The sequence below is a fragment of the Benincasa hispida genome, chromosome 8 (genome assembly GCF_009727055.1).
Source record: "Benincasa hispida cultivar B227 chromosome 8, ASM972705v1, whole genome shotgun sequence".
NCBI classification, from domain to species: domain Eukaryota; kingdom Viridiplantae; phylum Streptophyta; class Magnoliopsida; order Cucurbitales; family Cucurbitaceae; genus Benincasa; species Benincasa hispida.
Genome location: NC_052356.1, coordinates 23,356,330 through 23,372,296, shown reverse-complemented (window position 1 = coordinate 23,372,296; position 15,967 = coordinate 23,356,330). Strand labels below are relative to the sequence as shown.

Here is a 15,967-nt window from a genome sequence, read left to right as displayed (position 1 = left end):
AAATAATTTTTCATAGAGTTATTCTCAAATTTAAAAGATATATACAACATACGTAATGTTTATTAGTAAAAATAAAAGAAAGATACATCAAAGTGTAAAACGATAGAAAGAAAGTACACGAAAAGAAGGATACCTATCTTTCCTTTTACATCAATGTTTTACTAAAAATAATTGGGACTAACAATAAAAAGCCAATATGAAAAAGGAGGTTTTTTTTCTTTTCTTTTTTTTTTTTTTAAATTTAATTTTACTAAACAAGTTGGATAAGTGACCTTTAGGCTTCCTTTATTCATATACTGGGGGGCTAAGAATTAAAAAAGGAAAGAAAAAGAGTAGGAGAAAAAAGGTTAATGGGGTGAGAGCAAAGGCAAGCTTTTTTAATTGGAGAAAAAGAGAAATGAAGTATTTATTTGTTTATGGAAAAAAAAAAATACTTTTGTTAGTTCTTTCCTTTTAGATTTAGTTTCTATTTAATATCTTTGTTTCAAAATATTACACATTCAATCTTTAAATTTTGAGTTCGTTTTCAATTTAGTTCATAAATTTCAAATCGTTATAATTTTACTCTTAACATTTGACTTTTGTTTTAAATTGGTCCCTATATTTCAAACTTACATTTTTTACCTCAATTATTTACTAAATACTCATTCTTCATATTTAATATTAATTTAAGTTAATAAGTTAAAAATCATTAAACTGATTATAATTAATTAAGTTTCACTAATTTTTATCATTTTTAAATTTAAATTTAAAATTTTGCTTTATATTATTTTTAATTAATTAATAGAAAGTGACGTTAATAATTGAGAATGAGTATCTAATAAAAAATTGAGATTGAAACAAAATTCAAATGTAAATGGTAAAATTATAACATTTTGAAATTTAAAAACTAAATTGAAACAAAACTAAAAAAACTTAAAAGACCAATATATAACATTTGAAAATTTTATTAACTAATTTCACAAGAAATGAAAGTATGTTGGGTTGGGGGCATGATAGACAGGTGCTGGACATGAGTCGTTTGGTGATTCGGACCCCTTTAGTTCCGATGGAAAGAAAAAAAAACTTATTGATTTGTGAAAAAGCCTTTACTTTATAGCTTTGACCCTTCTTTCTTCCTTCTTTCTCTTTTCTCAATTCTCTCTCTCTCTTTCCCTTTTCCCATCCTCTTTCTACACTGCATCTCTTCTCCTTTTTCCATTATCAACCACATCAACAAAAGCAAAACCCCTCTCTGCCTTCTGATTCCCTTCACGATCCTCTTCTAATTAGGTATTCTTTTCCCCCCTCTTCATTTTGCTCCTGATTTCCCCATGCCTTTGATTTCTTCTTCTTCTTCTACTTCTTCTTCTGGTTTTTGCATCTGGGGTTGTGTTTTTTTTTTTTTTCCTTCTTGGATCTGTTCTGTTCTGGGGTTTCACTGAAGAAGCTTCAGGTTTTCGTTTCAAGATCTGGGGTTTTCTCTGCTTCCTTTCTTTTTTTGAAACGGTTTTTGGGTTTTGAGTTGTTTCTTATGAAAAGTATGAGTTGATTTCTACTTTGATTTAGATTTCTACTCAGATTCTTCTTTTCATTGACTAGGGTTCTTGATTACTGCTCTACTGTTGCTTACTCTTTGATTTTTCTGTTTCTGTCTGTTTTCAAGTTTTTTTTTGCTTCTTCATTGGCTTTTGGTGATATCTGCTTTCTGCTTTGTCTTAAACTGCTTCTTTCTATTTTTGGGTTGAATATTCATCTTTATTTTTCTTTACAAATGGGGTTTTTATTTCAAAACAGCTCTCAGAGGAAGTTAAGCTAATAGGATCAGGATGGAACTCTCTTCCTTTAAATCCCTTCATAGTCAATACAGAAGTAAGAGATTGGTTTTAGCTTACTGATCAAACAGTGAAACCTAAGGATTCAGTTACCATGAAATGTTTTTTCATTCATAGTATTGTTGATTTTCTTGTATGTTTTTGATGTATATCTTTCCTAAATCCTTGGATAACATGTTTGATTTCTTTACTATCCGTTGATCAGGTGACAACTGACAATGATGTTTAACTCTTTTTTTGTTTGTGTTTGATGATGTTAATTTAAGTTATTGGGTGATTGATTTTAATAGTTTGGTTATTTTTTTTTATCAGTTTTCAGGATATACTTCTGTGGATGGAAGACAGAAAGATAGGAGTGGTCTTGATAATGTGTAAAACTGCTGATCAATGAATTTTCTCAAATCTGATTTGTTTTAATAAAGCTGTTTGTTAGTTCTGATGGCCTCAAAAACGAATTCGAAACCTTCTACAAAGCAACCTAAGGGGATAACCGGCATTAAAGCGACCGATGCAAGTGATCTAAAATCCTTGCCTTCACAGACTTTATTGGGAAGCAAAATTGGTTCTGTTATCTCTGGAGATGTATTGAACTCCACACAGAAATCCTCGAATCAGTCTACTTTGATTGATTCATCAAATAGCAAATCTTCAAGTTTAAATCCTAAAGAGTCTACTGAGTCTTGTAATCAGAAAGTCAAAGAAAATTCCTCAAAGTCTGGTACTAAGACATTGATAGAAGGAGATCCTTCTCTTAGCGGGACTCGGGGCTTAGCAGAGGACTCTATAGATCCTGAGAAAAAATTATCAGAATGTGGGAGTGGGAAGGATAGTTCTGTTTCTGCTAAAGTCAGTGATGGAACAAACAGTATTGCCAAGACTAGTGGAAGTGCGAAAATTAGCGACCGTGTTGAGATGGTTGAAAGTGGCAAGAGCAGCATGTGTCGAGGAAGCACAAGCAGCGACATCAGTGACGAAAGCACCTGTAGCAGCTTTAGTAGTAGTATCAGTAAGCCTCACAAAGCAAATGACTTGAGATGGGAGGCCATCCAAGCTGTACGTGCAAGAGACGGGATTTTGGGATTAGGTCATTTTAGACTATTGAAGAGGCTGGGTTGTGGGGATATCGGAAGCGTCTACCTGTCGGAGTTGAGTGGCACTAAATGTTATTTTGCTATGAAGGTCATGGACAAAGGGTCTCTAGCAAGTCGAAAGAAGTTGCTTCGAGCTCAGACCGAAAGAGAAATATTGCAGTCTCTTGATCATCCATTCCTTCCTACATTATATACCCATTTTGAAACCGATAAATTCTCATGCTTGGTGATGGAGTTCTGCCCTGGGGGAGACTTGCACACTCTAAGACAGAGGCAGCCAGGGAAGCATTTTCCGGAGCAGGCAGTGAAGTATGTTCATTGCTCTCAAACTTCATCAATCACTTCCAGTTTTGTTTACTTGCTATGATGGTTCAATTCTAACAGCATAAAATCAGCATAATTTTTCTCATTTGCAGAGTGGAACCTGTTTTTGTAGGAGGAACAAGTGTTATCATTATCTTTAGGGGTTTAAAAGTGACAATACTAATACAACTTTTAGTTTCCCTTCTTTCAACTTCTAACTTTTGCAAATAAAATATACATGGTTAAGCTGTTTTGCTGTCTAGTTCAAGTTAGATAGTGTGGTTCTGTGATAATATTAAGCTTCATCACATTTCTGTTGATTGTGTGGCCAATATAACTAAGGATTACTCTTACATGTTAAACCATGGTAGGATGAGAGGTGAATTCCAAGTATCAATCACAATTGAGTTTTTCATACATGTATGTTTCTTTCCCTTCATAAAGCTTATTAAACTTGTGGTATTTTGATGCAGATTTTATGTAGCAGAGGTTCTCCTAGCACTTGAGTATCTTCACATGCTTGGGATTGTATACCGGGACCTTAAGCCGGAGAATGTTCTTGTGAGGGAAGATGGACATATAATGCTTTCGGACTTTGATCTTTCACTAAGATGTGCAGTTAGTCCAACATTAGTGAAGGGCTCATGTTCCGAGTCTGAACCCTTGAGAAAGAATTCGGCTTATTGTGTTCAACCGGCTTGTATCGAACCTTCCTGCATCCAGCCATCCTGTGTAGTTCCTACGACATGCTTCTCTCCCCGAATTTTCTCTAGCAAATCAAAGAAGGATAGAAAACCCAAGACTGAAATAGGAAACCAGGTAACACCATTGCCAGAGCTCATTGCAGAGCCTACGGAGGCGAGGTCAATGTCATTTGTTGGTACACACGAGTACTTAGCACCAGAGATCATTAAAGGTGAAGGTCATGGAAGTGCTGTTGACTGGTGGACTTTTGGAATCTTTCTATACGAACTGTTGTTTGGTAAAACTCCTTTTAAGGGATCTGGGAATCGAGCTACATTGTTCAATGTCGTTGGTCAGCCTTTGCGGTTTCCTGAATCACCAGTTGTCAGTTTTGCAGCAAGGGATCTCATCAGGGGATTGCTTGTCAAGGAACCACAGCATAGATTAGCTTACAAACGAGGGGCAACTGAGATCAAGCAACATCCCTTCTTTGAAGGTGTCAACTGGGCATTGATACGTTGCGCTTCGCCACCAGAAGTACCAAAGCCTGTCGAGATTGAGAGGATACCCTCACCAGCACCTCCAGCCAGTGGAAAAGCTGTAATGGCTAGACCTGGTCCCGATTCCAAATCGTCTGATAATTATCTTGAGTTTGATTTCTTTTAGTAGTACGGTACACACACCAAATGTTCTGTTCTCAGAAGATGGCTTTGAATCATTCTGCCTGTTCATGGTGACGTCAAAGTTCAGTTATTGATAGATGGGTTGATGAATTGTACTTGTTTTTGCCTGTCAACAATTTCAATTTTCACTTTGTATAAGTTATTGTATGTACTTTTTGTCATCTAAAGCTTGAGAATAGTTCACTGAGAAGTGAATCCAAGGGTGTCTAGTTAACATAAGGTCAGTGGATTAGGAGACATGAAGATGGAGTTTAACCACCAAAACACCTCCAAGTTAAGAAACCACTACGGTGATATTCTTTCTCCGTGTTCTTGAAATGGCTCTTGAAATGGATATTCTTGTCGCTTAAATTTGGAGAGGGGGTGTGTGAAGAAGATGAGGACGAGGACGAGGATTCAATCGCTTGGTAGGTGGATTCCTTTCCTTCACATATGATTTTCACATCACAAAATTCTTGTGCATTTTGCAGTACATGTCTGGCTATCCCTTTTCCTCTCCTAGATCTCCATTTTCTACCACGTTCCAAAATTCACAAGTTCAGCACAGAGATTTGGGTTTTGAAACTGAAGACTAGTTTGTTTGTTTATTGAGATAGAGAAAGAGATAGACCTGGCTTTGGTGCTCCCTAGTATCAGTTTCCTTATCTGTAGAAGAGAGATAAGATCAAGAATTGCCTTGGCTACCATATCACTCTCAATCATCACAACCTCTACATTGACCTGTAGAAATTTGGTGAAATTGTATTGTAAAAACTTGGGTCATAAAATCAAAGTCAAATGCACAGAATGCTCCTGATACCTGAGCAGCATAACATTTATCAACAAACTTATGAAGGAACTCCTTCCTCTTTGCTCTTTCTTCAGCCTTGAACTTCTCTACCAGCTTTGGACTAACCTGGCTCTTCGGAAGCATTCCCACTTGATAACAAAACACGCAACACAGTAATTTCAGTTAGCTTAAAATGGTTGGGGTTTTTGTATGGATAGCCTCTTTTGAGAGGTCCAAATAAAATTTAGTCCAACTTTCGAAAAGGCAAGTTTTGCGATCTTTTGCTTACGTAATCGCTGAATAAAATCACTGAAATGACTAACGAAACATGCGAGGACCTCTTTCCTCACTCCTTGCTACTAAGCTACTCGCTTCTAGTTTCTAGCTACTCTCTCTCGTCTCTCTCCCTTTTTGCTATTCGCAACTTGATACTAGTTTCTAGCAACCCTTCTCTCTTCTTTTTCTCTCTTAATTGATTACTCATCTCTTCTCCCTTTTCCTCCAGTTTGCTGCCTTTGATTATGGAAAAACCAACGCCGATGACTTCCTTTTTGTGTAGATTAGTTGCAAATCAACAATAGGGGAAAACAGATAGGAATCGAGAAGGATGAGAAGTGAATGAGAGAAAAGACATTAGATTCTTTTAAAAAGCAGAAAAAAAATCTGTAAAACGAGGAAGGAAGCATTTGGGATTAAAGTCGTAATGTCACATGTTGCAGTAAGTCAAAATTAATTGATTTTTCAAACATGGGATCGATTTTCATTTGGAGCCCTCTGTGCAATTTTCTCAAAATGGTTCCTCTCTGCCATTGGTAACGAAACAGAACAAGATCATTCTGCAGATTACTTCAATTGCAGAAAACCAGTTTGTTTTTCTTCACATCAAATTCTATGATTCTCTGAGTTGAGAGAGAGAGAGAGAGAGAAGACATACATGGGCTTGGGACGAAGCGAAGCTCGGGGAAGACATGAAACAGATAGACGATAGTGGAGGGTAAAACAGCGAAATCGAGAGTCCATTGCAAGGCGTCCATACTGGAATCGAAGTTATCGCTAATCCCAACATAAACGCAATGGTTTGATTTGCGAAAATCAAAGGAAAACCAACTTTCTTCGCAATCATCCTCCTGTTTACGATTCGATCGTACCTCAATCCCTAGCTCAATCTCGAACAACTCGCTCGATTCCTCATCTTCATTCGCGATTAAGCTTCGATCTAATAGGAAATCATCACCTCCTTCCAAAGGCAACATGTTGGAATTCCACTTTCCAGTTGTTAAATTTCTCAATTAGAGAAACAAGAAACAGCGATGGTGGAAGGTAGAGAACAGAAAGGCATGAACAAAGAGGTGGAAACTGAAAATTTGCAGTGAAATTTGTATAGAATGTTACAGAAGTCGAGTTTATGAAGAAGAAACGTGAGATTGAAGTTTGTGACGTATATGGATTTGGATTGAAGATGAAAGATGATGATGATCAAGCAGTTGAATTTCAATACTTCCATGGACGGTTGGTTTCTATTTGACTAACAATTTGCAATTTGCATGCACCCATATGAAAGCTAGGATGTACATGAGTTTTAGATTGAGTTGTAGTATTTTTTTCGACCAATAAAAAATTTAGCTCATCAAGTTGGCAACCTAAATAAGTCAAACATGGTCTCCAATCCAATCCAATCCTAAAAATTTAGGTTGGGTTGGATTGATTTGGTTTAAGTCGTTGAATTATTATTATTTTTTTCTTCTTAATATAAAATACTTAAATTTATCTATAACACATATTTAATAACTAAAATCTCATAAAATTAAATTATTACATTTGGTGTGATGAACTTATCATGAATCCACTGACTTTTGCTGCTTCCATTATTGCTGTTCGGTTGGCCATCGGGCTTGCTTCTATTGGATCTGGGGTTGGCTGCGGACCTAACAAATATCCATAATATCTATTACAAACTTTATAAAAAAACAAACGTTCTTAAAAGAAAAACATAAGGTTCCTTTTGGTAACCATTTTGTTTTGTTTTTTTGTTTTTTTGTTTTTTTTTTTTTACTTTCAATTGTTCTTCATTTTGGTGACCATTTTGTTTTTAAAAATTAAGCATATGAATATTACTTTTACTTTCAAATTTCTGGTTTTGTTATCAACTTTTTACCAATAATTTAAAAAATCAAGTCAATGTTTGAGAACTAAAAAAAATAGTTTTTAAAAAGTAGTTTTTGTTTTTGGAATTTGGCTAAGAATTAACCATTGTACTTGAAAATACAAATCACTGTAAGAAATGTAGATGAAATAAGCTTAAATCTCAAACAAAAACAAAAAACGAAATGGTTACCAAATGAGACTTAAAGAATTCACAAATTTATTAATTTAAAAATAATATTGAAGTAAGTTTTTTAGATTAATTTATTTTAATAGTGATGCAAAATTAGTGAAAACTGATTAATTATAATTCTTTTTNTATATATTCTTATTAATATATATGTAATTCGGGTTGGACAGGGTCCAATTTTTTTTTATTTAATCCTAGACCCAACTCAACTTAAGAAAAATAGAAAAAATTCAACCCAACTTAAAAACCAAACTAACCCAATCTAACCTTTATAATTTTTGTTCGTGTTGTCAAGTCATTTGAATACTCTTAATGAAAGTTGACTATTTTGTTTTTTTTTATACCCAAAATTTGTCATTTTTTCAAATTTGGCACGAATTCTATTTTTTTTTTTTAGTAATTTCTTTAGCTAATAATTGAGTTAAATATTAATCAAAAGAATGTTTGGTTTAATTATTAATTTATTTATATAGGTACAACTGAGAAAAATATTGCTTATGTATAAACATAGTTCAACTCAACAACATATTTCCTGCCGTGAATCTTGCTCTCAATTTTTTTTTTTTCTATTTTGGTCCAAAATTTCAAGAGACTTATTCATATCTCGACTTTCAAGAAACAAACATTATGGTCTTATCAAGAGTTTGTCGAAAATTATTTGACAAATGGCTTTTAGGACGAATATCTATTTATACACCTAAAATTTGGGTGTTATATCAAATTAAAATTTTAAATTAATAATTGTATCAATTTAAATTATGAATTATGAGACTTGTATAATTTTAAGTCCCAAACTAATAATTATATCAATTTAAACCGTGAACATAAATGTATGAATTTAAAACTTACTTTCATAGTTGTATCAATTCAACAAAGATATTGGATTGCTAAAATGAGATAGAGACCTCACAACCTGATGTCAAAGCACAAACAAACACTACAAAAGCACGAAAATGAAACAAAAACAAAAGCCAACCAATATATATATATATATATATAAAGTACATACGACTCAAGAGAAAACTTTCTAAAGAGGAGGCCACTTGGGTCTTCACATGAGAAGCCCTAAGTCACTTCGAATAACAAACAAAAACCTCAAGCCTAATAACCAGACTAATCACATAGGGAGGATGCAAAGTAACATCATGGACATGCATATTACGTTTGTGCCAAACATGATAAATAACAACATACCAAGCAACTCTCCAAACCTTACGCGCCTTAGCAAATTTTTACTCTAAAGTGGCAAATTCATTTGAGCTCTATATCCCAGTGTGAGATCTTATGGGAACACCTACCCTACAAAAGGATGTCTCTTCAAGGCCCAAACAACCTCACTGTAAGGCACATTCAAAAAAATGAATGATCCCTAGACACAACTCCACTAACATATAGAAAATGATTACTAAGTATATCAGAACATTATCCACGAATACAATACTGCACCTGAAGGAATCGAATTCCTCGCGGAAGCGCATGAGCGTAGTGCAATTGGAAATCAATTTGAAAAGCACTAAAATACAAAGATTCAACATTCACAGAATAGAGGATAAACAATTAATCTTTAAGCATACTTTTCTAACAGAGGGGATAAGGAACAGAAAAACTCACCTTGTAGTTAATTTCTCTTCATGTTAATCCTTTCCACGGGTCACAAACTCTTCTTTGCACGAACATTGGACATCTTCCAAAAACACGAACGCAACAAGCAGCGACACCACCAACCAGTTTCCTCACTATTCTCAGGAACAAGTAAGGGATGTGTGGGCTCCTTATTCGTTTTTGGGAGAGGAAACATGGTAAAACAGATAGAGAAAATTCTTAATAGAGTTTTCTATGCATATTTTCCTCCGTATAACCAATATATTGTGTTTTCACCAAAATACAAAGACTAAGTTGAGGAGGGTAAGGAAGTTACAATAACTCCTTCACACGTACGCCATATAACTCCCCTGTAGTGGGGAGTTAAGAAATATTATATTAATTAATATAATATTAATAATATAACCTTTATAATATGCTTAACTAACTAATTAATAAATCATACATTATGTATCTTAATCATATTAAAATGCAACTTTCTCTTATAACTTATAGTATTTATATGAATCTCATTCAAACAAGTAATATTTGAATCTCATTCAAATATTTATTTCTCACATATTACATAGTTTTAATTATAAATCACATTTATAATTAACTATATATTATAATGTATCAATATACATTATACTTTATATTAATGATATGAATATATTTAATACCTCCAATTCCCTAAAATAATTTGAACAATTCAAATTATTTCAAAAACAATTATTACTTGTTTTTATCCTTAATGAGCTGACAAGAGGACCTTATAGACCTACAGATTAGACGCTCCAATGATACGAGATTAATCAATTAAACTCTCTAATTAGATGAATCAATATTCATTAACTACCGTTCACTTCAATAAAGATCAACAATTGCACTCTTCGCACTATAGACATATTTCTGTGTCCATGGTTATAATCAATCAACAGTAATTCAACCCTTCACGAATTGCTTATAACTACATATGGGTCATATTACCGTTTTACTCCTGTAGTTCATCTAACTTCTTAAATGCCATTGATTCTTCCAGTATACAAACAGTTTATAGTCCAACTATAAACTAACTTCTCTTGGACCAATGAGAGGGTGAGACTTCATTGTTCAAGACCTGGAACCGGCTTTTAAGGAAGCAATTCATTTACTTTCTCTAAAGACGAGAAAGAGTGAATTCCATCGTGTGTAGTTATATTCCCAAGTCTCTACTTGGACAAATTCTGAAAATAGTAGGCTTATTGAGTCGGTAAAACTGGCCATTTTCACTCATACAGATCAAGGATTGCCCTTGTAGGCAATAGTTCACAACTCACTCAAGATTGAGGTCAAGTCAACTATGGTCATTCTAGTGAAATGTTAGTCTCTTCAAGTAACGACCTTATAAAGAGAAACCAATCATTTCGTAGTCCGATCTTTATAAACTCTTTATATAGATACCCCAACTTACATGTCTCCACATGAACAATATGGATCATATCATTGTACTCTTACAACTTTTGTAACACTTACAAAGTGGGCCATTTGAGTGTCACCAAGATAAGACACCCAACCTTATCCATATATCGCAGACCTTTTAGGTTATTATTTGATTATGATCACTTATATGTCAACTACATACTATTCAAGCTGTTGGATTTAGCGTCCTAAATCTCGTTCATCTTGTACTTTGTAATTTTGTAAATACAAATTATTTATTAAATAAAAATAAGAAGTATTTCATTTGACTTTTATATAGCACTAACTCAATCCAATAAACAAATATCCAAGGTTGTTTTATGAAACTTAAACAGTATTTGATAGACATACGAGTGAACCGTGTTCTAGTAATGACCTAAAAGGTCTGCAGTATATAGTTAAAGTTGGGTGCCTTATCCTTGTGACACTGTGAATACAACCCACTTTGTAATTGTTATATGAGTTGCAAATATTATAAACAATATGATCCTATTGTTCATGTGGAGACATGCGAGTGAGAGTATGCTATATAAAGAGTTTATATAAGACCGGACCATAAAATGATTGGTTTATCAGTTTAACACCGTTGCTTGCAGAAACTAATTTTTCACTAGGCTTGACCTTAATACTGAGTGAGTTGTGAACTCCTGGCAATGAGGGAATACCTTTGATTTATATGGGTGAGAGTGACCTGTTTCACCGACTCAATATGCCTCTATTTTGGGGTTTTATTCGAGTAGGGAAGCTGAAACATAACTACACAATATGGAATTCACTCCTTTCCATAGAAAGGGAAAGTAGATAAATTGATCCTTTAATAGTTGATTCTGGGACTTGAACAATGAAGTCTCATCCTCTTATTGGCCCGAGAGATGTTAGTTTATAGTTGGAATATAAATTTTTTGTTCATTAGAAAAATCAGTGGCATTCAAGAAGTTAAATAGTTACAGGGATAAAACGGTAATTTTGACTCAGCTAAAGTTACGAGTAATTTGTGAATGGTCAACTTATTTTTGATTGGTTATCTCCAATGGATACAAAAATATATCTACAATGCGAAGAGTGCAATTATCAATCTTTAATAAAGTGAATGACAGTTAATAAATGTTGATTAATCCAATTAAAGAGTTTAGTTGGTTAATCTCGAATCATTGGAGCTTCTAATATGTAGGTTCAATAGGTCCCCTTGTTAGCTCATGAAGGATAGAAACAAGAAATAATTGTTTTTGGTATAATTTGAATTGTTTAAATTATTTATGAGAATTTAAGTAATTAATTATATTAATATAATTAATATAATATATGACGTATGTTGATGCAATTACAATATTGTGAAACCCTGAATTTCACCTAAGTGATTCAGGTTGGAACTTGGTTAATAAGGAAGCTTTTAGGGAAATAAAAGAGGAGGAAATGCCTTAAGTGTTGGAAATTGGACCTTAAAGGCTAAAACTTAAGTTGTTGCTAAGTGAAGATTAAGGTGACAAAATTTAACTAAGTGTTGAATGCATGAAGGCACCATGCGTTGGTAAGAGTCACGCGACCAAGCTAGGACACCAAGCGTTGGGGCATGGCACTCGGCAAGGCAAGGATCGAGCATCGAGTAAACACCAAGCATTGGGGCATGGCACTTGACAAGGAAAGGATCGAGCATTGAGTAAAAACTATGCGTGAGCGAGGAGGTTCTAGTCAAAGGGCATGTGGCCAGACATGGCACTTGCGGACGCATAAAAGCAGGCCAGTGAACACCAAGCGATTCGCGCAGTGAACACTCGGTTACGCGCAAGGATGGGCGCAAGGCGCTAAATGCGGGAGTGCTGAGGTGTGCATTGAAGCATGCACTATGTGATGCCAAGAAGAAGGCATATAGACATGCAAGGAAGCTGAAGGTGTCAAGCAGAGGGGAGTTTTGGATGCCTATAAATAGGGCAGGTTAGGGAGTTTAGTTCTCACAATTCACTCGGGTCTTTTGAGTAATTTTAGTGTGAGAGTGTCCAGATAGGAATTAAGAGAGGAGTTATGGGTTTCCAGTTGAGTTAGAGTTGTGAGAAAAGAGAAATCGACTTTGGAAGGCAGGAGGTCCAGTCGAACAGATAGCATAGCGCAACGCCCATCGCCTGATGGCCATGCCTGCGTGCGCGCACCCAGTAGCCCATCACTTAGGGGCCCATGTGTCATCACCAGTGCGCGGATGCCTAACGCAAGGCATGTTGACATCCCAGTGCATGCTTATGCACGTCCCACAGCCAACCTTTCGCACGATCATCCAGGTGCACGCCCAGCCCAGCACTACGTCCCTGCCCACCCTGTGCGACGCCTAATGCCCAGCAGTGCCCATGCCCACCCAGTAGCCCCAGCGCCCGTGACCTACCAATATAACCTCCAAAAGACTGTTTTTGAGGAAGTTAGGCCTATTTTGGTATTTTTAAAGGGGAAAAACTGGTTATTCTAGTTTTAAGGTATTTTTGGATTAAAATAGAATTATTGGAGGAGTTTTTGGACTAAATTGATATTTCTTGAAAAGAAGAGAAATTCAAGGAAACCTGGGCTAAGAGCTGTGCTAGGCAAAGTCTTGAAGGATTAAATAGGAAGATTGTGAATGGTTTTAATTTTTTTGTTATGTTGTATTATATATATATAGGCAATGTTTAAAAAATTGGCATGATTGGGAAATGTGTTTTTTTGGATTTTATTGGTTGACTTAAATTCATGATATATTGTTGTTGTGATTTGTATTGGAAACTGGGATTGTACCTTGGAGAATTGTTAACGTGCCTATAACATGTCTAGTGGGATAATGTCGACATGTGCACATTCGGTGGGCTATAAGGATACTGGAATTGTTTCCACATGATTCATATTGGGAATTCATAGGAATACCCAGGGAGATATGTGATCATGCCAGGGTTATCAAATTACCAGACTGGAAAGGTTACATTGTTGTTGTAATGGTTATCTTGTGTGAAAATTGTTTTCCCATAAATGTGTTTTTTAAATTTTGTTAGTTTTGAAAGGTACCACTCACTGGGCTTTCTAGCTCACGTTTTCCAATGTTTTATTTTTCCCCCAAGTAGCGGATAGCGGAACGTTCTAAGGAAAGCCACCCAAGGTCTGGTACTGCTACTCTCTTATAGTGCGAGACTTGGATTGGTGTAATCTTTGAAAGTCATTAGATTGTTAAAGCTAATGTTGTATAATAGTACAAACTGGGTAATTGTTCATAAAAATTAATTAAGTTCTTATTTATTAGCTATTTGTAGAATGTCATGAAGTTGGGCAATTGGTATCACAAGGGTAGTATCAGCTGCCTTCACGTCTCCTTCTGAGTCTAGGAGACAAGGCTCAGAAGGGGGCATGACAAGTTGGTATTAGAGCATAAGGTTCTGGAAAGACTCTGAGAATAAAACTTAGTATAGGTTTTGGCTAGCTCATAGTAGGCTTGGGAAAAAGGATTACAAGAAACTCTAGAGGAAATAGAAAGAGTTAGCTAAAGTTTAGTAAATAACTTAAATGACTTTCAATATAGAAAATGTATAAGAGTAGCAGACCCTGGTGGTGGCAGGAATCTAGAACGAGTGATGTTACCTACAATACTAACTCTAGAGGAAGTAGAGGGAAATAGAGATAAATAGTCCTCACTTAGATATTGATTTGGGACATCAAATCATCAGCCCTGGAATAAATTTATCAGAATCCAATATAGAACTTAGATGTCCGAAGTGTGGGAAAAACCATAAAGGTCTATGCTTGATGGGGACCGATATATGTTTTGGTTATGGTAAACACAACCATATTAGGAAAAATTGTGTGTATTTTTAGAGGAAAAATAGAGAAAGACAAAAATAGGTTTTGAGGGAGAAACAAGTACAACTAGCTGCACTTGCAGGCAATAGAACTAAGAGGTTTATGCGGGAAATAACATATGACAGAGAAACAAAAAGGACCCATACATCCAGAAGTTTGGGTTAGTCAGTTGGCTCTATTCGAAGTACTAGAACTGACATCTCGCGCAGAATCATAATAGAATTTGACGGTAAATCCTCATGTGGGATTTGTATTGAAGATTCCCCTAAATTTTGCCTGTTCTGCCAACAACCCGGACACACAAAAGGGGAATATCCTTGGAGGGAAGACGTAAAGCCTTCTAAAGAAGCGTTTTTTTAAGGATTAACCCTTAGAGATTAGGAGTAATCAGGAAAGAAGTTAAGAAATTGAGAAAGAGTGTAAATAATGTAATTACTGTAAATAGACTTAAATCTCTAATGATCGACCCTGTGAATAAATAAGTAGAAATCTTGTGTAACTAACTTGTGGTAAGTCTTTGACTGTTAGGCTTTTACTTAACCGATATTTGATTATCTGTAGACAACCATGCTGAGAAGTGGAAAACATCGAAACCAACCCAATCTTGATAGGTCAGGAGAGAGAGTGAAAGTGAATCCAGTCATCCCCAAGAAAGAGCTAGGGATGAAGAACAATTATTAAATAGGTTTGCTCAATGATTGCATGAGAGCTTGGGAACCATACAGCTTGATCCCGAGAAGAAGTGTGGGATAGAACGTTTAAGGTCATTGGGAGTTACTATTTTTGAAGGAACAAAGGACCCTGCAGATGCTGAGGTGTGGATCAACCAAGTAGAGAAGTTTTTAAAGTAATGTAGTGCCCCGAGGATAGGAAGGTAAATCTTGCAACCTTCTTACTGCAAAAGTAGGTGGAAGATTGGTGGAAGGTAGTAGAAGGTAGAAGGAGAGGAAAAAGTGAACCCACATGGGAATAATTTTGTGAGGCTTTCTATGAAAAGTTTTACCCTCGATTGTTTCATGATAGGAAGTGAGATGAATTCCTCCAGCTCGTACATGGAAGTATGACTGTAGCAAAGTATGAATTTAAAGTACACGGAGCTCTCAAGGTATGCTTTAAATATCATTGAGGACGAGAGAGAATGTTGTAAGAGGTTTGAGATCGGATTGAAGAAGGATATTAGGACACCCGTGACGGCAAGTGCAGCATAGATAGAGTTTTCGAAGTTAGTGGAAGCAGTGATGAGAGTTGAAAGAAGTATGTCTGTGGAGGAACAAGAGCAAGAAAGTAGTTTGTTGTTGATGAAAAAGTGGACTAAAGAAAAAAGTAAGAACTTTACTCATGGAGTAGGAAATAAAAGTTTTTTTAAATGGAAGGGAACCCCAAAATCAGGATCCAGCTCTTGTGGAGCAAGCCAATTGGGGAAAAAATTTAGACAATCCTATCCA

The 15,967-nt window shown here is 35.5% G+C and overlaps 2 protein-coding genes across 3 annotated transcripts; one reads left to right on the top strand and one right to left on the bottom strand.

Annotated features, from left to right (window-relative positions):
• The first annotated feature begins 1,078 nt into the window (after positions 1–1,078).
• LOC120082839 (serine/threonine-protein kinase D6PK-like) lies at positions 1,079–4,869 on the top strand. Of its 2 annotated transcripts, XM_039038175.1 has the most exons (4): positions 1,079–1,272; positions 1,777–1,851; positions 2,127–3,214; positions 3,682–4,869. In XM_039038175.1, exons 3-4 carry the CDS (start codon positions 2,253–2,255, stop codon positions 4,556–4,558), a joined length of 1,839 nt encoding a protein of 612 aa, XP_038894103.1. In that variant the 5' UTR covers positions 1,079–1,272; positions 1,777–1,851; positions 2,127–2,252; the 3' UTR covers positions 4,559–4,869. The 2 variants fall into 2 exon arrangements, with proteins under 2 accessions (XP_038894103.1, XP_038894102.1); XM_039038174.1 differs by lacking the exon at positions 1,777–1,851.
• LOC120082840 (U-box domain-containing protein 35-like) lies at positions 4,794–6,998 on the bottom strand. The gene is made up of 4 exons (XM_039038176.1): positions 6,279–6,998; positions 5,375–5,493; positions 5,186–5,295; positions 4,794–5,088 (listed from the first exon to the last, which is right to left on the bottom strand). Exons 1-4 carry the CDS (start codon positions 6,595–6,597, stop codon positions 4,827–4,829), a joined length of 810 nt encoding a protein of 269 aa, XP_038894104.1. The 5' UTR covers positions 6,598–6,998; the 3' UTR covers positions 4,794–4,826.
• Positions 6,999–15,967: the final 8,969 nt, after the last annotated feature.